We start from the raw sequence: 17,658 nt of genomic DNA on the forward strand, positions 1-17,658 counted from the left end.
CGTTTTGAGTTTCATTTATTTATTGATTAATTAAAAAAAAAAAAATTCTACAAAATAAGTTTTCCAAAGAAAAGTAAAGGACTCCATTAAACAAAAAATGAGCAAAAATAAAATAAAATAATCTACCAAGCGTGAAACTACCACAAATCAGCGTCGGGCTCTGAGGGTGTTATCACCCTAAAAGACTTAATTTCCAGAACTTTCAACTACGTTGAATAAAATTTATATCTCAAAATTTTGATTGGATGTGTTTGGGAAAATAGTGGGCATGAGAGGGGGGTTCTTTGCCCTTCAATCACTTTCGACTATTAAAAAGGGCACTAGCCCTTTTACTTTCCAATTGAATGAGCCCTTTTTGAAGTTTCTGCAACATCGCCTTCTAAAAAAACCTTATTTGCCCCCAGGGCATAGCTTACAACCATTGCCCTGAGGGGTTTGGGGGGAGGGGCTGTCATCCTTAAAGACCTCAGTTCCAAAACGTTCAACTACGTTGAATAAAATGGCTATCTAAAATTTTGATTGTATGTGTTTAGGGAAAAGTTGGGCATGAGAGGGGGGTTCTTTGCCCTTCAATCACTTTCGACTATTAAAAAGGGCACTAGCCCTTTTACTTTCCAATTGAATGAGCCCTTTTTGAAGTTTCTGCAACATCGCCTTCTAAAAAAAACTTATATGCCCCCAGGGCATAGCTTACAACTATTGCCCTGAGGAGTGTGGGGGGAGGGGCTGTCATCCTTAAAGACCTAAGTTCCAAAACGTTCAACTACGTTGAATAAAATGGCTATCTAAAATTGTTGATTGTATGTGTTTAGGGAAAAGTTGGGCGTGAGAAGGGGGTTAATTGCCCTCAAATCACTTTTGACTATTAAACAGGGCACTAGCGCTTTGAATTTCCAATCGAATGAGCACTTTTTCAAGTTTCTACGACAAAGATTTCAATAAAAACCTTATATGCCCCCAGGGCATTACTTGTAACTCTTGCCCTGAAGACTGTCCTGCTCAATGTTATAATTCCCTGAACTTTAAACTACGTAGAACAAAATGGCTATCTTAAACTTTTGATTGGATGTGTTTCGGGAAATGGTGGGCGTGGAAGAGATGTTAGTTGCTTTCCAATCACTTTCGACTATTAAAAAGGGTACAAGCCATTGCAATTTCCAATTGAATGAGCCCTTAGTCAAGTTTCTACGACAAAGCGTTCTATAAAAACCTTATATGCCCCCAGGGCATAACTTACAACCCTTGCCCTGAGGACTGTGGGGGGTTGTCATCCTCAAAGACCTAATTTCTAGAACTCTCAACTACGCTGAACAAAATAGTTGTCTTAAAATTTTGATTGGATGTGTTTGGGGAAATGATGGGTGTGAGAGGGGGGTTAGTTGTTCTCCAAGCACTTTCGACTATTACAAAGGGTACTAGCCCTTTGAATTTCCAGTCTAACGAGCCTTTTTTAAGTTTCTACGACAACGCTTTCCATAAAATCATTATATGCCACCAGGATATAACTTAAAACGCTTTCCCTGAGGGTTGTGGGGGAGTGTCCTCCTCAAAAACATATTTTCTATTCGGAAATCAACTACGCTGAACAAAATGGCTATCTCCAAATTTTGATTGGATGTGTTTTGGGAAATGGTGGGTGTGGAAGGGGTGTTAGTTGCCTTCCAATCACTTTTGACTATTAAAAAGGGTACAAGCCACTCCAATTTCCAATCGAATGAGCCCTTTTTGAAGTTTCTACGACAGTTTCTTCGATACGAAGTGCCCCGGTATGGAAAAAAAATACATTGTGCCAACACCGTTCTTAACTTAGGCAGCGCGATTGCGCTTCCTATGATAGTGATTTGTGGTAGTTTCATGTTTGGAAGATTATTTTACTTTATTTTTGCTCATTCTTGGCTTAATGAAGAGCCATTCTTGGCTCTTTACTTTTCCTTGAAAAACTTGTCTTGTTGAAAAAGTTTGATAAATTAATAAAAGAAAAAACCGAAATGCGGGTTGTGAAAACCCAAAATCCTCTCGTTATATAAATTTGTAATATGTCGTGTTTTAGCGAACATCAAAGGTTCTGTTGATCAGCAGTGTGAATGAAAATGACCCACAATTGAAACCGTTGTTTACTTTCTTTTGAGTTACCTTTCTCTTTTTCCTGCAAATGGCAGTGAAAAAATTTTGTTGTGTTCTATGGAAAAATTCATAATTTGATAACGTGAATTTAATTGAAAATAGCAAAAAGATTTTCAATTGATTTTGAAATAGTGTCATTTCTTTCTAACAATTATAACGCTTTGTATTCTCGCAAAAATTATTGTTGATCAACAATTGTTGATAAACAAATCTGTTCAGAGAAGGCTTAATATGTTCCCACTATGCCGCCATTTATCAATTTCCTTGTGTATAATTTCCTTGACTATTGCGTATAAGTAGACAACACTGCTTAGATTTTAGCTCTAGTTTCTCTATGTAAATAGCAGCTAGTATGTATGATAAAGGAACGAGCACAAAAGAATAATTTATGCTTTCTCTTTTATCTTACACCTCCATCATGATTTCTCCTTTTATTTGAAACCCCTAAGCCAATTTAGTTGATCGTGAGGAGGATGGGGATATTTATACCTCTCCTTCTCTTTTGCCTCTAATCAGAGGATTCAGAATATTTTCTCTCTTCGGAATAGAAGGAACCCTTAAATTTAATTATAGGACCTATTCTCAACTGTATTGTGAGAAGATAGCTCGGAGCCGTTTTTAACCACACAAGCAAGAAAAACACTTATAGCCCATTCTTGCAATCAAGGTCGATTGAATGAGATAAGAAATAAACGTAGTTTTGGGGCAACTATTTACAAAAGACGGAAGAGTCTTACAGCGAAAAAAAAAACTTTGAAAGCCCTAATGGGGTCAATTTACGTAAAACATGAAAAACAATAAATAAAGAGACTAAAAATCGACAACAGAAAAAAGAAAGTGAGTAACCAAAGTTAGCACCAGGCAATGATAGAGTGCCCAAAGCCCTTAAGCTTCAAAAAATAGAGAAGAAAAAGATACCACCAATCTCCATTTCTCTTTGCTTATCCCTGAATTAACCAGCTAACTTCAAAATTCAAATTAGTAAGCAAAAGAGCAAAAAGTGCGGGGAACTCATTAGAATTAAAACTGCTTATGCCATGGGGAGAGTAGCAAGAAATTAGAAACATTCATAACGAGCTTAACTTTTAATAATTGAAATTTGGATTTCCATTAAAGGTCTAAGTTTATTTAAATTAACCTGTTTTGATCCAAAAGCAAGCAAATATCTTACTTTTAAACATTTTTTGTTGATTAAAAAACAAAATATACAAAAATGTGCCACTTGTTTGGCACGCAAGTGCCACACATTTTTCTTGTCTCGGGGCATGGTTTTTTAAGATACAGTACTAGCTAATCTGGACGTCATGGGTTTAATCTTACTGACAACAAGGTCTTCAAAACAAATCTTTTATTTTTTACAGTATTAGACACTCTCTGTTTTCTCGTGTTTATCATAATGTTATTGTTGTGAATTGGTTAAAAAATAACAAAATTCAGTTTTACCCTTACCTGAATCCTGGCTTCATTAAGCTTTGTCACAAGGGCCAATTCTTCTAAACAGTAAATATCTGGATAATGGGATTTCGTGAAAGCTGATTCCAGCTCCTGGCGCTGTTCTTGAGTGAATCTGGGTCGGTGTCTTCTTCGAGCTGGTGTTGGACATGCTGCACTGCTGGGATTATGTCCATGGTGTAAACTATTACCGGTTGTGTTGCAACTTGTATTTATAGAATTCGAAATACCGGATTCAATTTTTGGCTTCTTGAAAGCTCCTTCTGAACCTAAGAAATAACAGAGGCTATATTTTTACAACAAACAGAGCCAATAATAAGTTCAGTGCCACCCTACAAATTAGCATCCACTTCACCACCATTTCTGGTTACATAGCTCTCGCGATTATACATTATGACAAAAAAACTATAAGTTTAAAGCACAAGAATTTGATATCTATTCAAAAAAAATTATCTTCTTATTATTTGCCATGATATAAACTTAACAATAAGTATTTTGCAAGCCTTGATGAAGGTGAAGGGATAGGAAACGAATCCAAATAAACCAGTGTCTAGCACTGGACCCATTCCTGGCAAATTGCCTCATACGTTAAGATGGGCAAACTTATGCAAAATTTGTGTTAAGGTAGATGGCAGTATAATGTAACCGAGATTCTTTTACGGAATAAGATGAAATGTTACTGATTACAAATTGACTCCCGATTATGTAGTCATACCCATGGATAAAGAATAAAAAAAAGTAAAAGAATACGAATTCTAATGGAAGCTTGTTAAAAACAAAAAAGAAAAAAGATGGATGATCCTTTGGCTGTGAGAACTCCATACATAATAACTAAATTCAGATTATAAAACAACTTCAAAGGTCAAACCCTTACACAATCCTCTGTATAATCCAAAAATCTGACCAAAAGCCCAAGAGACAAAAATTTTCAAACCTTTTCACACTTCATTTATCGAATAATTAGAGTGCCGCAAAAATTATTTCTCAGATTTATCTCACTCTATTTCGATATAAAGCCGCATCTTTAATTAGGCTGCTAACTGATAAGCTTGATTTAATTGTAAAACGAGAAAAAAAAGTATAGTATGTAATCTCTGACATTAATTTGTGCATACGGAACATCCAAATAAAGGTAAAACATATAATTTTCTTAATCGAAAAAAGTACAAATTAAAAAAAGAGGCTAATTTTGACTGACTGAATTTATTCAATTATTAGACTAAACTTATTCCTGCGATTTCTATCACACTATCTCGACACTCGGCAACGTCCCAGATTGGGTTGTTAACCGACATGTTTGATTTAATGATGGAAATCAGACATAAAAATGTAATATATAATCACGACATTAGTTTAATTAAAAAAAGTAAAAGAACACGGCTTCTAATGAAAGCTTGTTAAAAGCAAAAACTGAAAAAAATGAGTGATCCTTTGGCCGTGAGAACTCCATGCATGATAACGAAATTCAGATGATAAAATAACTTCAAAGGTCCAACCCTTGCACAATCTTCTGTATAATCCAAAAATCTACCCAAAAGCCCGAGAGACAAAAATTGTCACACCTTTTCACACTTTATTCATCGAATAATTAAAGTGCCGCAAAAATTGTTTCTCAGATTTATCCCACCCTATTTCGATATACGGCCGTATCCCAAATTAGGCTGCTAACTGACATGCTTGTTTTAATAGTGAAATTAAGAAAAAAAGCGTAGTATGTTGTTTCCAACATTAATTTGTGCATACGGAACTTCCAAATAGAGGTAAAACATACAATTTTCTCCATAAAAAAAGGTACAGATTTAAAAAAAGAGACCAATTTCGACTGTCTGAATTTATTCAATTATTAGGCTAACTTTATTCCGGAGATTTTTATCACCCTATTTCGAGACCCGGCGACGTCCCAAATTGGGTTGTTAACTGACATGTTTGATTTAATGGCGGAAACCAGACACAAAAATGTAATATATATTCATGCCATTAGTTTTTGATTACAATTCCAAATAGAGATAAAACATATACTTTTTTCGATCGAAAAAGGCTTGGGCTTAGAAAAAGATGAAAAATATGGTACAGATTTTGACTGATTGGAATTAAGTATGTGAAAAATGATCATCGGATTCTAAAAGCGTTATTGATTCACCGCTAAAGCAGAGGAACATTTGATATTCTGGTTTACTGTTTAAGCAAGAAGTATACAAACATAAAGCTCCTAGCTAGACACTGATAATATGTAGATAAAATCAATACTACACTGGATATTTAACTATGCGGTAATATATACCTTAACATACCATCAAACTACGTTTAAAAATCATGCAATTTAATTAAATCATTCCTGGTAATAAACGGTGCGTTAAGAATTACCCTAATCAGTAGAAACTGAAACTCTAATATAGGATGTTATCAGCAATGATAAATAAAAGTTCAAATAGGGATAAGATCCTTTTAATAAACAGTATTTCACAAACAGTGATAGAAATTCACAAAAAATACCAGATATCTCGGTCGCATTTACAGTGACCATCATCAGTTTTACTACTGATCAAATAAAAAAAAACAAGTTTTTTAAACTGAAAGTAAGGAGCGACATTAAAACTTAAAACGAACAGAAATTATTCCGTATATGAAAGGGGCTGTCCCCTCCACAACGCCTCGCTCTTTACGATAAAGTTTTTTATTTTTTTAAAAAATAAAGTTGTGAGACAGAGTAAAAATTTAGCGTAAAGCGCGTGGCGTTGAGGTGGGGACGGCTCCTTTCATATAAGGAATAATTTCTGTTCGATCTTATTTTTAATGTCGCTCCTTACTTTCATTTTAAAAAAGTTTTTTTTTTTTATTTAATTTCTGATCGTTTTTTAGTTAATGCAGCTTTTATTTGCATTAAAATTTTACTTTTCTTTTGCTAAATGGACGTCTTTACAAATTAACTTACGTAGCTAGCTTCTATATTCTTGTATTTTTCTTCTGGCAAAAAATACAAAGTTGCAGATTTTTGCAGATATGAGCTTGAAACCTATGTAATAGGGTTTTCTGATACGCTGAATCTGACGGTGTGATTTTCATTAAAATTCTTTCACTTGTAGGGGATGTTTCCCCCTCTTTAAAAAATCGAGTAAATTTTCTCAGGCTCGTAGCCTTTGATGAGTAATACTAAACTTAATAAGATTTATATATTTAGGATCAGCATTATAAACACATTCTTTTGATACATTTATTGACATCAAAATTTCGTTTTTAAAAGTTTCGATTACTATTGAGCCGTATCGCTTGTTTTTTTATTGTTTTTTTTTATTACGTATATGTTATTACTTATATGAAGGGGTTATACCCGTAGTCAATAACACCCTCTTTAAGTTAAAAGTTAAAAAACATTTTTATTAACAAAACCCAGAATAACAAACGCCTTTTAATTAGAATATAGATCTCTTTTTAAATCACAAAAAAAAACTGTAGCGTAAAGACCGAGGTATTGACTTGGGGGAGAACCCCCTCACATACGTTATAAATTCTGTTCGTTTTAAGTTCTAATATTCCTTCTTACATTTCAGTTGAAAAAACTTGGTGTTTTTTTTTATTTAATTTCTGATCGTTTCTTAAATAATGCTTGGAAATCCGGCGCCCCCTTCATAGAAATGTCCCTTACCCCAAAGAAACATCCTCCACAGAAATATTCTCCAGAGTAACCCCCTCCTCTAGCCCTCCCCCTCCAGAAAAAATCCTTCCTGAAAATGGTTGTATACTTCCCAATAACCAATAAATAATGCTGGCAAGTCCGGCGCCCCCTTCATGGCAATTTCCCTTCCCCCATGAAAACTTCCTTCATGGAAAGATCCTTCCATATTGCCCCCGACCCGCGCCGTCCCCCACCTACCCGAAAAAATCGCCTCTGAAAAAGTCTGTATACGTCCCAATAACCAATACTATATGTTAACATTGAGTAAAGTTCATAACTTTCAGCCCGCCCCCTGGGGACTTTGGGGGATCAAGTCATCCTAAAAGACATTTTTATCATATTTTCGACCATGCTGAACAAAATGGCTATCTCAAAATTTTGATCGGGAACTTTGGGGAAAAAATGAGCGTGGGAGGGGGCCTAGTTGCCCTCCATTTTTTTTGGTCACTTAAAAAGGGCACTAGAACTTTTAATTTCCGTTCCAATGAGCCCTCCCCCGATATTTTAGGACCACTGGGTCGATACGATCCCCCCTGGGAAACAAAAAACAAAAAACAAACAAATAAACCCTCATCCGTGATCTTTCTTCTGGCTAAAAATGGAAAATTCCACATTTTTGTAGATAGAAGCTTGAAACCTCTACATTAGGGTTCTCTGATACGCTGAATACGATGGTGTGATTTTTATTAAGGTTCTATAACTTCTAGGGGGTCTTTCTCCCTTTTTTGGAAAATCAGCCAAATTTTCTCAGGCGCGTAACTTTTGATAGGTAGGATTAAACTTGATGAAAGTTATATATTTGAAATCAGCATTGAAATCTGATTCCTTTGATATATCTATTGGTATCAAAAACCCGTTTTCTAGAGTTTAGGTTACCATTGAGCCGGGTCGCTCCTTACTTACAGTTCGTTACCACGAACTGTTTGATGACGGTCACTGCATATGTGAACGAAATATCTGGTATTTTCTTGTGAATTTTCTATACACTGTCTATCAAAAAGGATTTTATCCCTATTTGAACTTTTACTTATCGTCATGGAAAGGCAGTGCGGTCTCCAAAATTATCTACGTCGAATTTATCAGCTAAAAAGGCATCCATCCTTCGCTGGATGCCGTAGACTGACCAGAAATGAGGAGGACATTGGTCGAACCACTGACGGCTGAAGTAAGTGACAAACGGACGAGCCGAAGGCCAGGTACGAACGATGTGAGAAATGATTGGACCAGAATTGATTCTGACGATCGCTGGAGGTAGGAACGCCAGAGCCAGAAGCTTTCGAACGTAGAGGTTGAAGTCTGCATCGGTCATGTACAGCTCACGGACTGAGTGACGCCCCAAGTTTCTGATTACTGCTTGGCAAAAGTGGAAGTAACACCCACGGTGCTTGGCGGCCGGAAAAACTTGCTTCACGGATGTCAGCAGACCGGTCTCAAAATCAGAGACGACGGTCGTCGGGCGAAGTGTCACTCCTTTCATCGCAGCCTGTAGGATCAGCTCGCTGAAGACGTCGTTGTAAAGCTGCGCAGACTTGCTCTCCATGAGCACGAAGACAGCGGGAAGTTGCTTGTCGCCGAAGAAAACGTGAACGGTGAACAACTGGCCGAATGGGGAAGGAGCTGAGTCGAAGGTGCCGTCCATATACCATTCCGGGCTTCGTTCAAGCAGACTTAACGACTCGTCGGTTGCAAAGCAAATCGCAGCGTTATTTTGAAGCTGAAAGAGGAGGAATCTCTGGTTTGCAGACGTCTCACTGAAAGCCTGGGGCAAGGGCGTCGGTACGGATATAGTATCAGCGGGCAGTGGTGGTATCAGCTTGTTTCGTGATCTGTACATGGATGACTTCACGTGCTTATAGGGTAACTGAGGCAAAGCACTCAGCCCACTGGCAGCAGCACTTGCGACCTGGCCGTCGTAGATAGCGGGAATCGGACGAGTAGTACGGGCTGACTCGCTTCGAAGGTCTGACCGGAATTTGTACTGCTGGGTCTGCAGAGGATCAGCGCTGTGGTCGTGCGTACCAACTGAAACTGGTGAGCCGTCGCTGGAATCAGTGTGTAACCGCCCGAGACATCCCTTCTTCATGCATCTCCAGCTCTTCTTTCTTCCTCCAGAAATCGGCTTATCGAATCTGTAGACGAAACCGTCGTGTTCTAGCAGTTGTTTATTCTTGGAGCTCTTCATTGTCAAACTGACTTATTAATACTAACCAGAAATATTGTTCCTGGCATCATTAAATACTTGTTATAAGAGGGTAAAAAAATATGCTCCCACACTAAATCCTATTGCATTTTGTGGGTAAACGGTTGTGCAATCGCTTACGCAATTAGGTCACCTGACCTTGCATCGTAAATTAGGATTAATGGGCGCTCGAAGTAAATGTTATAAGAGGGTGCAAGATTGTTAGCTCAGTTCAGTTCAATTTCGGACTTGGATAAGAGAAGAGCGATTTTCAACATGAAGAGGAAACGCAAAATATTATCTGGCGCTCAAATGGGACACAACTGAACTAATTAAAATACGGCGCGCAAATAGGAAATTCCCATTTGCGTGCCATGGCGCTCAAATGGGAAAGCGCTCAAATGGGATACACCCAGATGTATATCAACCGAAACATTTATTTACTTTTTTTTTGTTTCAGATATGTAGAATTCATTAAGATTAAAGCAATGTATCGTTAGGTATAAGTATATAGCTTTTTTTCATATTTTAGAAAAGGGGTAAAGTGCTCCTAAGTAAGAGAGGGTGGGGGATGTCTTGATGAGAATCATACCCACTTTATATTCCATCTTCTACATCCAAAAATAAGGAAATTTATTCTTTTTCGAAGAATGATGGTCATAGACGTCTTATTTTCACCAAAGGTGATCGTATCGAAACAGTGGTTTAAGAATACAAGGGAAAGTTTCTTTCGAACGAAACTTCAAAAAAGAGATCATACCACTTCCTATTATTTATGATGCAAAATAACAATTTTGAGCCGAATAAGGCCAAGTTACTATCGAATAAAAGTCCGAGGCTATGGATTGGGTTACAAGTATCGAGAAGCGTTTTATATAACCTCCAAATACGAGAGGCCATTTTTCCAAGTGGCGGCATATTCACCTCTAAACGCATATGCAGTCCATATACGTCGTGGTTCATACGTCATCGTCCAAAATTTAAATATTGCTTTTAAAACAGACATTAATGCATCTGAGGCATATATTATTTTTGAAACAATAAATTATAATTATTTTTCTCGAAAGAGTTATTATTTTCTAACGTATATTTCTCTCAAAATATATTCTGTGCAAAAACAAGTAAAATCTTTAACAGTTCTGAAAACTTCATTTTGAGCCTGCTATTTTAAAGCCACGATAACAGTGCCGGCATGAAATATAGGTTACCGTGAATGTCCGAAATCTAATTAATATCGACAGTCACAGGTGAATGTCCGAAATTCCTTTTTCTTTGCTTAGATTCAATTAGCTCTGCGAGTCCGCTTTTTCAATCTTATACAAGCTATGATGGCAAAAGGTAAAGTTAAGTAAAGGACATTCACGGTAACGTATACACAACTTTGACGTATGCGGTCGGAAACAGTGTTGCCCGAAGTCTGGTTTAATGTTGCGCCATTATAAACGTGACAGTGCGCCAAAAGTGTCATTTATGTAGTGACAATGCGCCAAATGAACGATAATCCTCTCCAAAAAATTGGTGCAATGCACCGATTTAAGAAACTCAATGTGCAACCGCCTCAAAAAGAACTCAAATGGCGCAAATGCGCCCCATCTGGCAACTCTGATTGGAAACTCTTCTCTATCATTGATCCGCTTCACAGTATCCAGACCTGATGCTTAGGGGCAAAATCCCTTATACATGTATACAGGAGGAGGGAGAAATTTCCCGTCCGAGGGATTCATCCAAATGATCCACCAGTTATCAAAATTGAAGGAAAAAAAATCCAGCTTCAACTTCAATTTTATTGTTTTTTTATTCCTTGGGACTATAGCTTTGATGCTCATTAGGAAGTGTTAGGTCTTTTCCATGCAGGCCAAGATTGTAGGTATTGTAACAGTTTTATAATGGAACTACAGTTTTATAGGATCTTGTGGAACTAACGCCCGTACCATATTTTAGTTGCAATTGTCAGTAGAGTCAATATTGTGCATGTCGACGGCTCCAATTATATATTCCACTCTCTCGAAATGAAGAATTTTCATATTTCGATCATAGAACTTATGAAAGACTAAGCAGAGTCAAGATTAAATGTATAATGTGGTACTTGTTTAGAATATACTACACACTCGAGACAATTCCTTTGGTTCGCGTTGGAAAATACATTATAGCTATAGTTTAATTAAACATTTAGTTGGTATTTTGGTTAGGTTAGGTTACGTATTTAATATACTACGCTCTGGGTGGCCTCCCTTCCATAATTCTTTATGATAATTTTCATAATTTTGGTACTAAAATATTGAATTTTCATCATGTTTTGTTTTATTTCAACAGGATTAACCAAACTTCACTTCTCGAGGGCTCGAGTGTGTAGTATATAATTAACATGTACCCATAATTTTTTAGAAATAAGAAAGATTGGAAGAAGAGTAGAATGTATCTATGGAATTCTACGAGACGTATAGCCACTACTCTTTTCTTCCTTATGAGTTTAATATCATGAAGAATGTTTAACGGCGATTCCGTAGATATGATAGTTTGGATTCTATGGAAGCTCTACACCTTTTCAAAGAGAGTGAGTACTACGCTTTACTTCTTTGATGAGATCTGTATAATACACAAGTGGCGTTTGAACAGTGTTGTCAATTTAAAATAGAGTTTAACATTATAGTATACTAAAAAGTTGATACTAAGAGAGATGTCAAAGATACCTGTCTTCTTCTGGAATTAAAGAATTTAAAGCTCAAGGAAAGCTATTGGGGGGGGGGTCAAAAAGAGAGAAAGAATCATAGATATAGACACAGACATAGACATATTTATTGACACACTCGACATAGCACTAAGAAGCACTAAAACTGAGCTGTTTACAAATTGAAAATGAACTTTGAAAAATTAAGAGAATGTAACTGTGACAAGGTAAACCACGACAAAACACTACTGAAATAATCCAACTCTTGTATTTCAATGAAATAAATTCAAAATGAACTTTGAAAAATCAAGAGAATGTAAAAATCCAAAATGAACTTTGAAAAGTTAAGAGAATGTAACTGTGACTAGGTAAACCACGACAAAACACAACTGAAATATTCCAAGTCTTGCATTTCAAGGAAAGAAATTCAAAATGAACTTTGAAAAATCAAGAGAATGTAACTGTGACAAGGTAAAGCACAACAAAAAACTACTTAGATATTCCAAATCTTGCATTTCAATGAAAGAAGTCCAAAATGAACTTTGAAAAATCAATAGAATGTAACTGTTACAAGGTAAACCACGACAAAACACTACTGAATTTAAGTATGTTTCATCTCATTTGAAAACATGTAAAAAAAAGTTGAAAAAATATATCATGTTAAAAAGAAAATCAAAAAAAAATTGGGAGGGGGGGCCAAAGAGTTGTAGGGAGGGGGCGCCCTTTGAGTTTGGGGATAGGGGAACTTTGGAGGGTTGAAGTCCCTGGTGGTTAGGGTCGTTGGTGCTTATGATCCAGGATGGTTCATACTCATGTATACCTCACTACTTGATCTGTAGGGATTTCTATGGATTGTTCTGAATTTCTTTATTAAAATTCTTTTCTTGCCATCTACATCTCTCTTAGTATCAACTTTTTAGTATACTATAATGTTAGACCATATTTTAAACTGACAACACTGTTCAAACGCCACTTGTGTATTATATAGAAAACATCGAAGAAGTAAAGCTATCCATTATTAAAATTCTTTTCTTGTCATCTCCATCTCTCTTAGTATCAACTTTTTAGTATACTATAATGTTAAACTCTATTTTAAATTGACAACACTGTTCAAACGCCACTTGTGTATTATACAGAACTCATCAAAGAAGTAAAGCGTAGTACTCACTATCTTTGAAAAGGTGTAGAGCTTCCGTAGAATCCGAACTATCATATCTACGGAATCGCCGTTAAACATTGATATTAAACCAATAAGGAAGAAAAGAGTAGTGGCTGTACGTCTCGTGGAATTCCATAGATACATTCTACTAACAAGAGTATTCATATCTGCAAGATGATTCTGGCTAAACTTTTAGTTTGTTTTTTGGTTAGGTTATGTTACATTTTTAATATACTACGCTCTGGGTGCAGGGGCGCCCACGGCCAAATTTTAGGGGGGGCTTACCTGGTCTAATCGCCACTTCCAGTGCTGTATAATTGAAATCTCAAGACAAAATACCATAGGTAGCTCGATAGGGCTGCCCAAGTAAAGAGCGATGTGGGCACAATATAATTTTTTTTTAGACCAGGGCACTTCTTATAGAAATAAATGTCATAGGAACTTCATAAGAGCTCATGGAGGGCAACCAGCTCCCCTTCCCCACGTCAATCACTTCCCCAAACACATCCAATCAAAATTTTGAGATAGCCATTTTGTTCAGTGTAGTTTAAAGGTCCAGAAATTATGAATTTGAGAATTACAGCCCTCCCCTCCCACAACCCTCAGAGCAAGGGTTGTAAGTTACTGGGGATATAAAGTTTTTTTTATAGAATGGGTGGTCGTATAAACCTCAGAGGGGACTCATTTGATTGGTAATCAGAAGTTATACTGGCCTTTTAAAAAGTCAAAAGTGATTGGAGGTGATCCAGCCCCCCCCCCTCATACACCAATCATTTCCCCAAACACATTCAATCATAATTTTTTAGATAGCCATTTTGTTCAGTGTAGTTGAAAGGTCCAGTAATTATGTCTGTGAAGATAACTCCCCCCCCCCCATATAACCGTCAAGTCAAGGGTTGTAACTTACGCCCTGGGAGCATATAAGGTTTTTATAGAAATCGTGGTCCTATAAACTTCAAAGAGGGCTCATTGGACTGGTAATCAGAAGTTATAGTGCTCTTTTTAAGAGTCAAAGTGATCAGAAGGCAAATACCCCCCCCCCCGCCAAACACACACACAAATGTTGTATTTTCCCGAAACGTATCTGATATAAATTTTAAGATGGCTATTTGTTGTCGTAGAAACTTTGAAAAGGGCTCAGTCGGTTGTTAATTGAAAGGGCTAGTGCCTTCTTCAATAGTCAAGTGATTGGAGGGTAATCACCCCCACACCCATCATTTTCCCAAACACTTCCAGTCAAAATTTTTAGATAGTTATTTTGTTTGACGTAGTTTAAAAGTCCAGAAATTATGTCTTTGAGGATGGGAACCACCTCAGAGTCCTCAGGGGCCCTCAAAGCAAGGGTTGTAAGGTATGCCCCGAGGGACTTTAAGGTTTTTATGGAAAAGTTGGTCGTGTAAACTTCAGAAGGGCCTCATTGGATTGGAAATCGGAGGTTGAAGAGCCATTTTTAAGAGTCAAATTTATCGGAGGGCAGCTATGCCCCCCACGTCATAGTTTCCCCCAATGCCTCCGATATAAATTTTAATATAGCCATTTGCTTAAAAAATAGTCCAAAGATCTAAAAACCCGACCTTTGGGGTTGACAAAACCCCCCCCCCCAAGTATGGGGATACGGGTTTCAAATTATGCCCGGGGGGGTGAAAGGTTTTTATGAAGTGGTGGTCTTGTGAACTTTAGAGGATGCTCATTTGATTGGAAATGCATAGTTCTAGTTCCAGTTTAAGAGTCAGGCAATCGGATATCAGGCATGATAGAGAGTAAATAGCCCCCTCCTCTCCCTGATATTCTCTTTTCCCCAAATACATTCAATCGAAATTGTGAGACAGCCATTTTGTAGCCAATAGTCCAAAGATAATATAACAATGTCTTCAGGAGTCAAATAAAAGAAATATTTAGGCGGACGTTGAACGAAATCAAAACAAACTATGAGCATGTAAACTTTCAAAAAGGTGACAAAGCAATATCTCAAGAACAACTTATATTATTAAGTTAGATCTTTAAGAGTAAGTTGTGGGGGATCTTGCACTAGCCAGAAGGCACTATGTGCATGCTTTTAGTACTAAAACTACAGTTACTGTAACTAATGACGCTAAGAGCATTAAGGTGAAACTTGTAGGAAGTGTTTAGGGGGCGTTCCAATTAAACAAAAAACTGTATATATGTAGGTTTTCAAAAAGGCATACAATATCATAGGCAGCACCACTCTATTATAGCTAGAAATATTATTGAAACAATTAAAGAAGCTAATTCGATTCAAAATTAAAAGTTCTGTGGTCCTTTTTAAGAATAAAAAGAGATTGGAGGGTAATCAACCCATCTCTCAGGCTAATTCATGTCCCAGGCAAATTCAGTCAAAACTTTGAGACATACATTTTGTTTAGCATAGTAGAATGGTCTAGCAACTATATCTTTACGGATATTAATTGGGCATGCCAAACATCTAAAATTATGCTAAACTATGGATTATTATAGAAAAAAAACGAAAAGATATAAAATATTATTTTTTTCAATAAAATGACTTTGTCAATAAAAAACGAACAGAAATTCATCTAAAAAAACTTTCCACAAAACTAGCTTTTCAAAGAAAAGTAAAGAGCTCCATTAAGCAAAAAATGGGCAGAAGTGAAGTTAAGTAATCACCCAAGCATAGAACTAACACAAATCACTATCAATAAATAAATGAAATTCAAAATTAACAGAAATTAGAATAAACAGCCGAGTCAAACTTGAAACGAGCGAAAATTAACATTAGTAGGGCTGATAACCCCCGTGCCTTCTCAAGACCAGAACATAATTGGCGCTTTACTGGATTAAATAAAAAAAACAAGTTTTTTTTTTTAACTGAAAGTAAGGAACAACGTTAAAACTTAAAACGAACAGAAATTATTCCGTATATGAAATGGGCTGTCCCCTCCTCAACGCCTCGCTCTTTATGATAAAGTTTTTTATTGTTTAAATAAAAAATAGAGTTGTCAGAAAATCAACCTTAACCGTAAAGAGCGAGGCGTTGAGGAGGGGACAGCCCCTTTCAGATACGTAATAACTTCTGTTCGTTTTAATTTTTAACGTCGTTCCTTACTTTCAGTTAAAAAAACTTGTTTTTTTTTTATTTTTAAGTAATGCCGGGAAATATGGCCCCCCTCCATGGAAAATTTCTTCCACACACAGAAAATCGCTCCTTGGAACTCCCAAAGAAAATTCCTTGCGGGCGATTCCGATAAAACATTTTTTAACACACTTTCATTTAAAAAAGACTTTAATTTCTAATTGTTTTAAAATCATGCCAGAAATATCCCTCCCTTTCGTGAAATTTATTTCCCAAAAACATCCCCCCGTCCCCTAGCAGAAAGTTGCTCCCGCAGGAAATACCCTCTGAGAAATTTATCCAGTGGAAAACTCCCCAAGGGAAAAATTCCCTACCCCTACGGAAAGATACTCTAGACAATTCTAACCCCGTAAAAATATACCCTCAGACAATTCAACTTAACATCTCCACATGTAAAATAGAGTCTGCAAAGAGAAAATAAGCCAAATAAAATGAATTTCGTAAAGGAATTAAGGCAAATTCCCACAGTTTATAGTTTCCCTTGGAAAGCTCAGCCCTAGAAACTTCCTTCCCAGACGGAAAATTTTCTTCATGAAAAATTCCCCTATCAGAAAATTGACCTCTCTCCCCCCCAAAAAAAATGTGTATATACTTCCCAATAGCAAATACTATACATCAGCAATGGGCAAGTTTCCTGACTTACAGACTTTTCCCCAGGGGCAAGGTAGGGGGATGATGTTATCCCCAAAGGTATGGTTACTGGGCTTTTCAACAATGCCGGACAAAATGGCTATCTCAAAATTTTAGTCGGACGACTTTGAGGAAGAAATGGGGGTGGGAGGAGGGCTACTTGCCCTCCAATCTTTTTGGTCACTTAACAAGGAAACTAGAGCTTTTAATTTCTGTTCGTATGGGGAAAACAACCCTGGAGAAAACAATAAAATGAACACGCATCCGTGATCTTTCTTGTGGCAAAAAAGACAAAATTCCACATTTTAGCATTATGGACTTCGAAACCTCGACCGTACTGTTCTCGGATACGCTGATTCTGATGGTGTGGTTTTCATTTACAATCCTTGGTCTTTAGGGGGTGTTTCCGAATTTTTTGAAAATCAGACAAATTTTATCAGGCTCGTACCCTTAAAGGGGTAACACTACACTTAAAGAATATTATATATTTGGAATCAGCATTATAAGCCGATTCTTTTGATATATCTATTAATATCAAAATTCCATTTTATTTAAATTTTTTTTACTATTGAGCCGTGTCACTCCTTACTTACAGTTCGTTACCATGAAATGTTTGATATTCCGACCCTTAACAAACAGAAAAGGTAATTAAACCGTGTCGCTC

At 36.8% G+C, this 17,658-nt stretch overlaps 1 protein-coding gene across 1 annotated transcript in view; it reads right to left on the reverse strand.

The window, feature by feature from the left end:
* LOC148942293 (uncharacterized) overlaps positions 1–17,658 on the reverse strand; it is a 62,121-nt gene that overhangs the window by 39,434 nt on the left and 5,029 nt on the right. The window contains exon 2 of the mRNA XM_089103368.1: positions 3,574–3,845. Within this exon, the coding sequence (XP_088959494.1) occupies positions 3,574–3,845 (272 nt within the window). The remainder of the gene's footprint in view (positions 1–3,573; positions 3,846–17,658) is intronic.

Source organism: Artemia sp. Qi Xiang Cuo, chromosome 17 (genome assembly GCF_049724085.1).
Source record: "Artemia sp. Qi Xiang Cuo chromosome 17, ASM4972408v1, whole genome shotgun sequence".
Classification (NCBI taxonomy): domain Eukaryota; kingdom Metazoa; phylum Arthropoda; class Branchiopoda; order Anostraca; family Artemiidae; genus Artemia; species Artemia sp. Qi Xiang Cuo.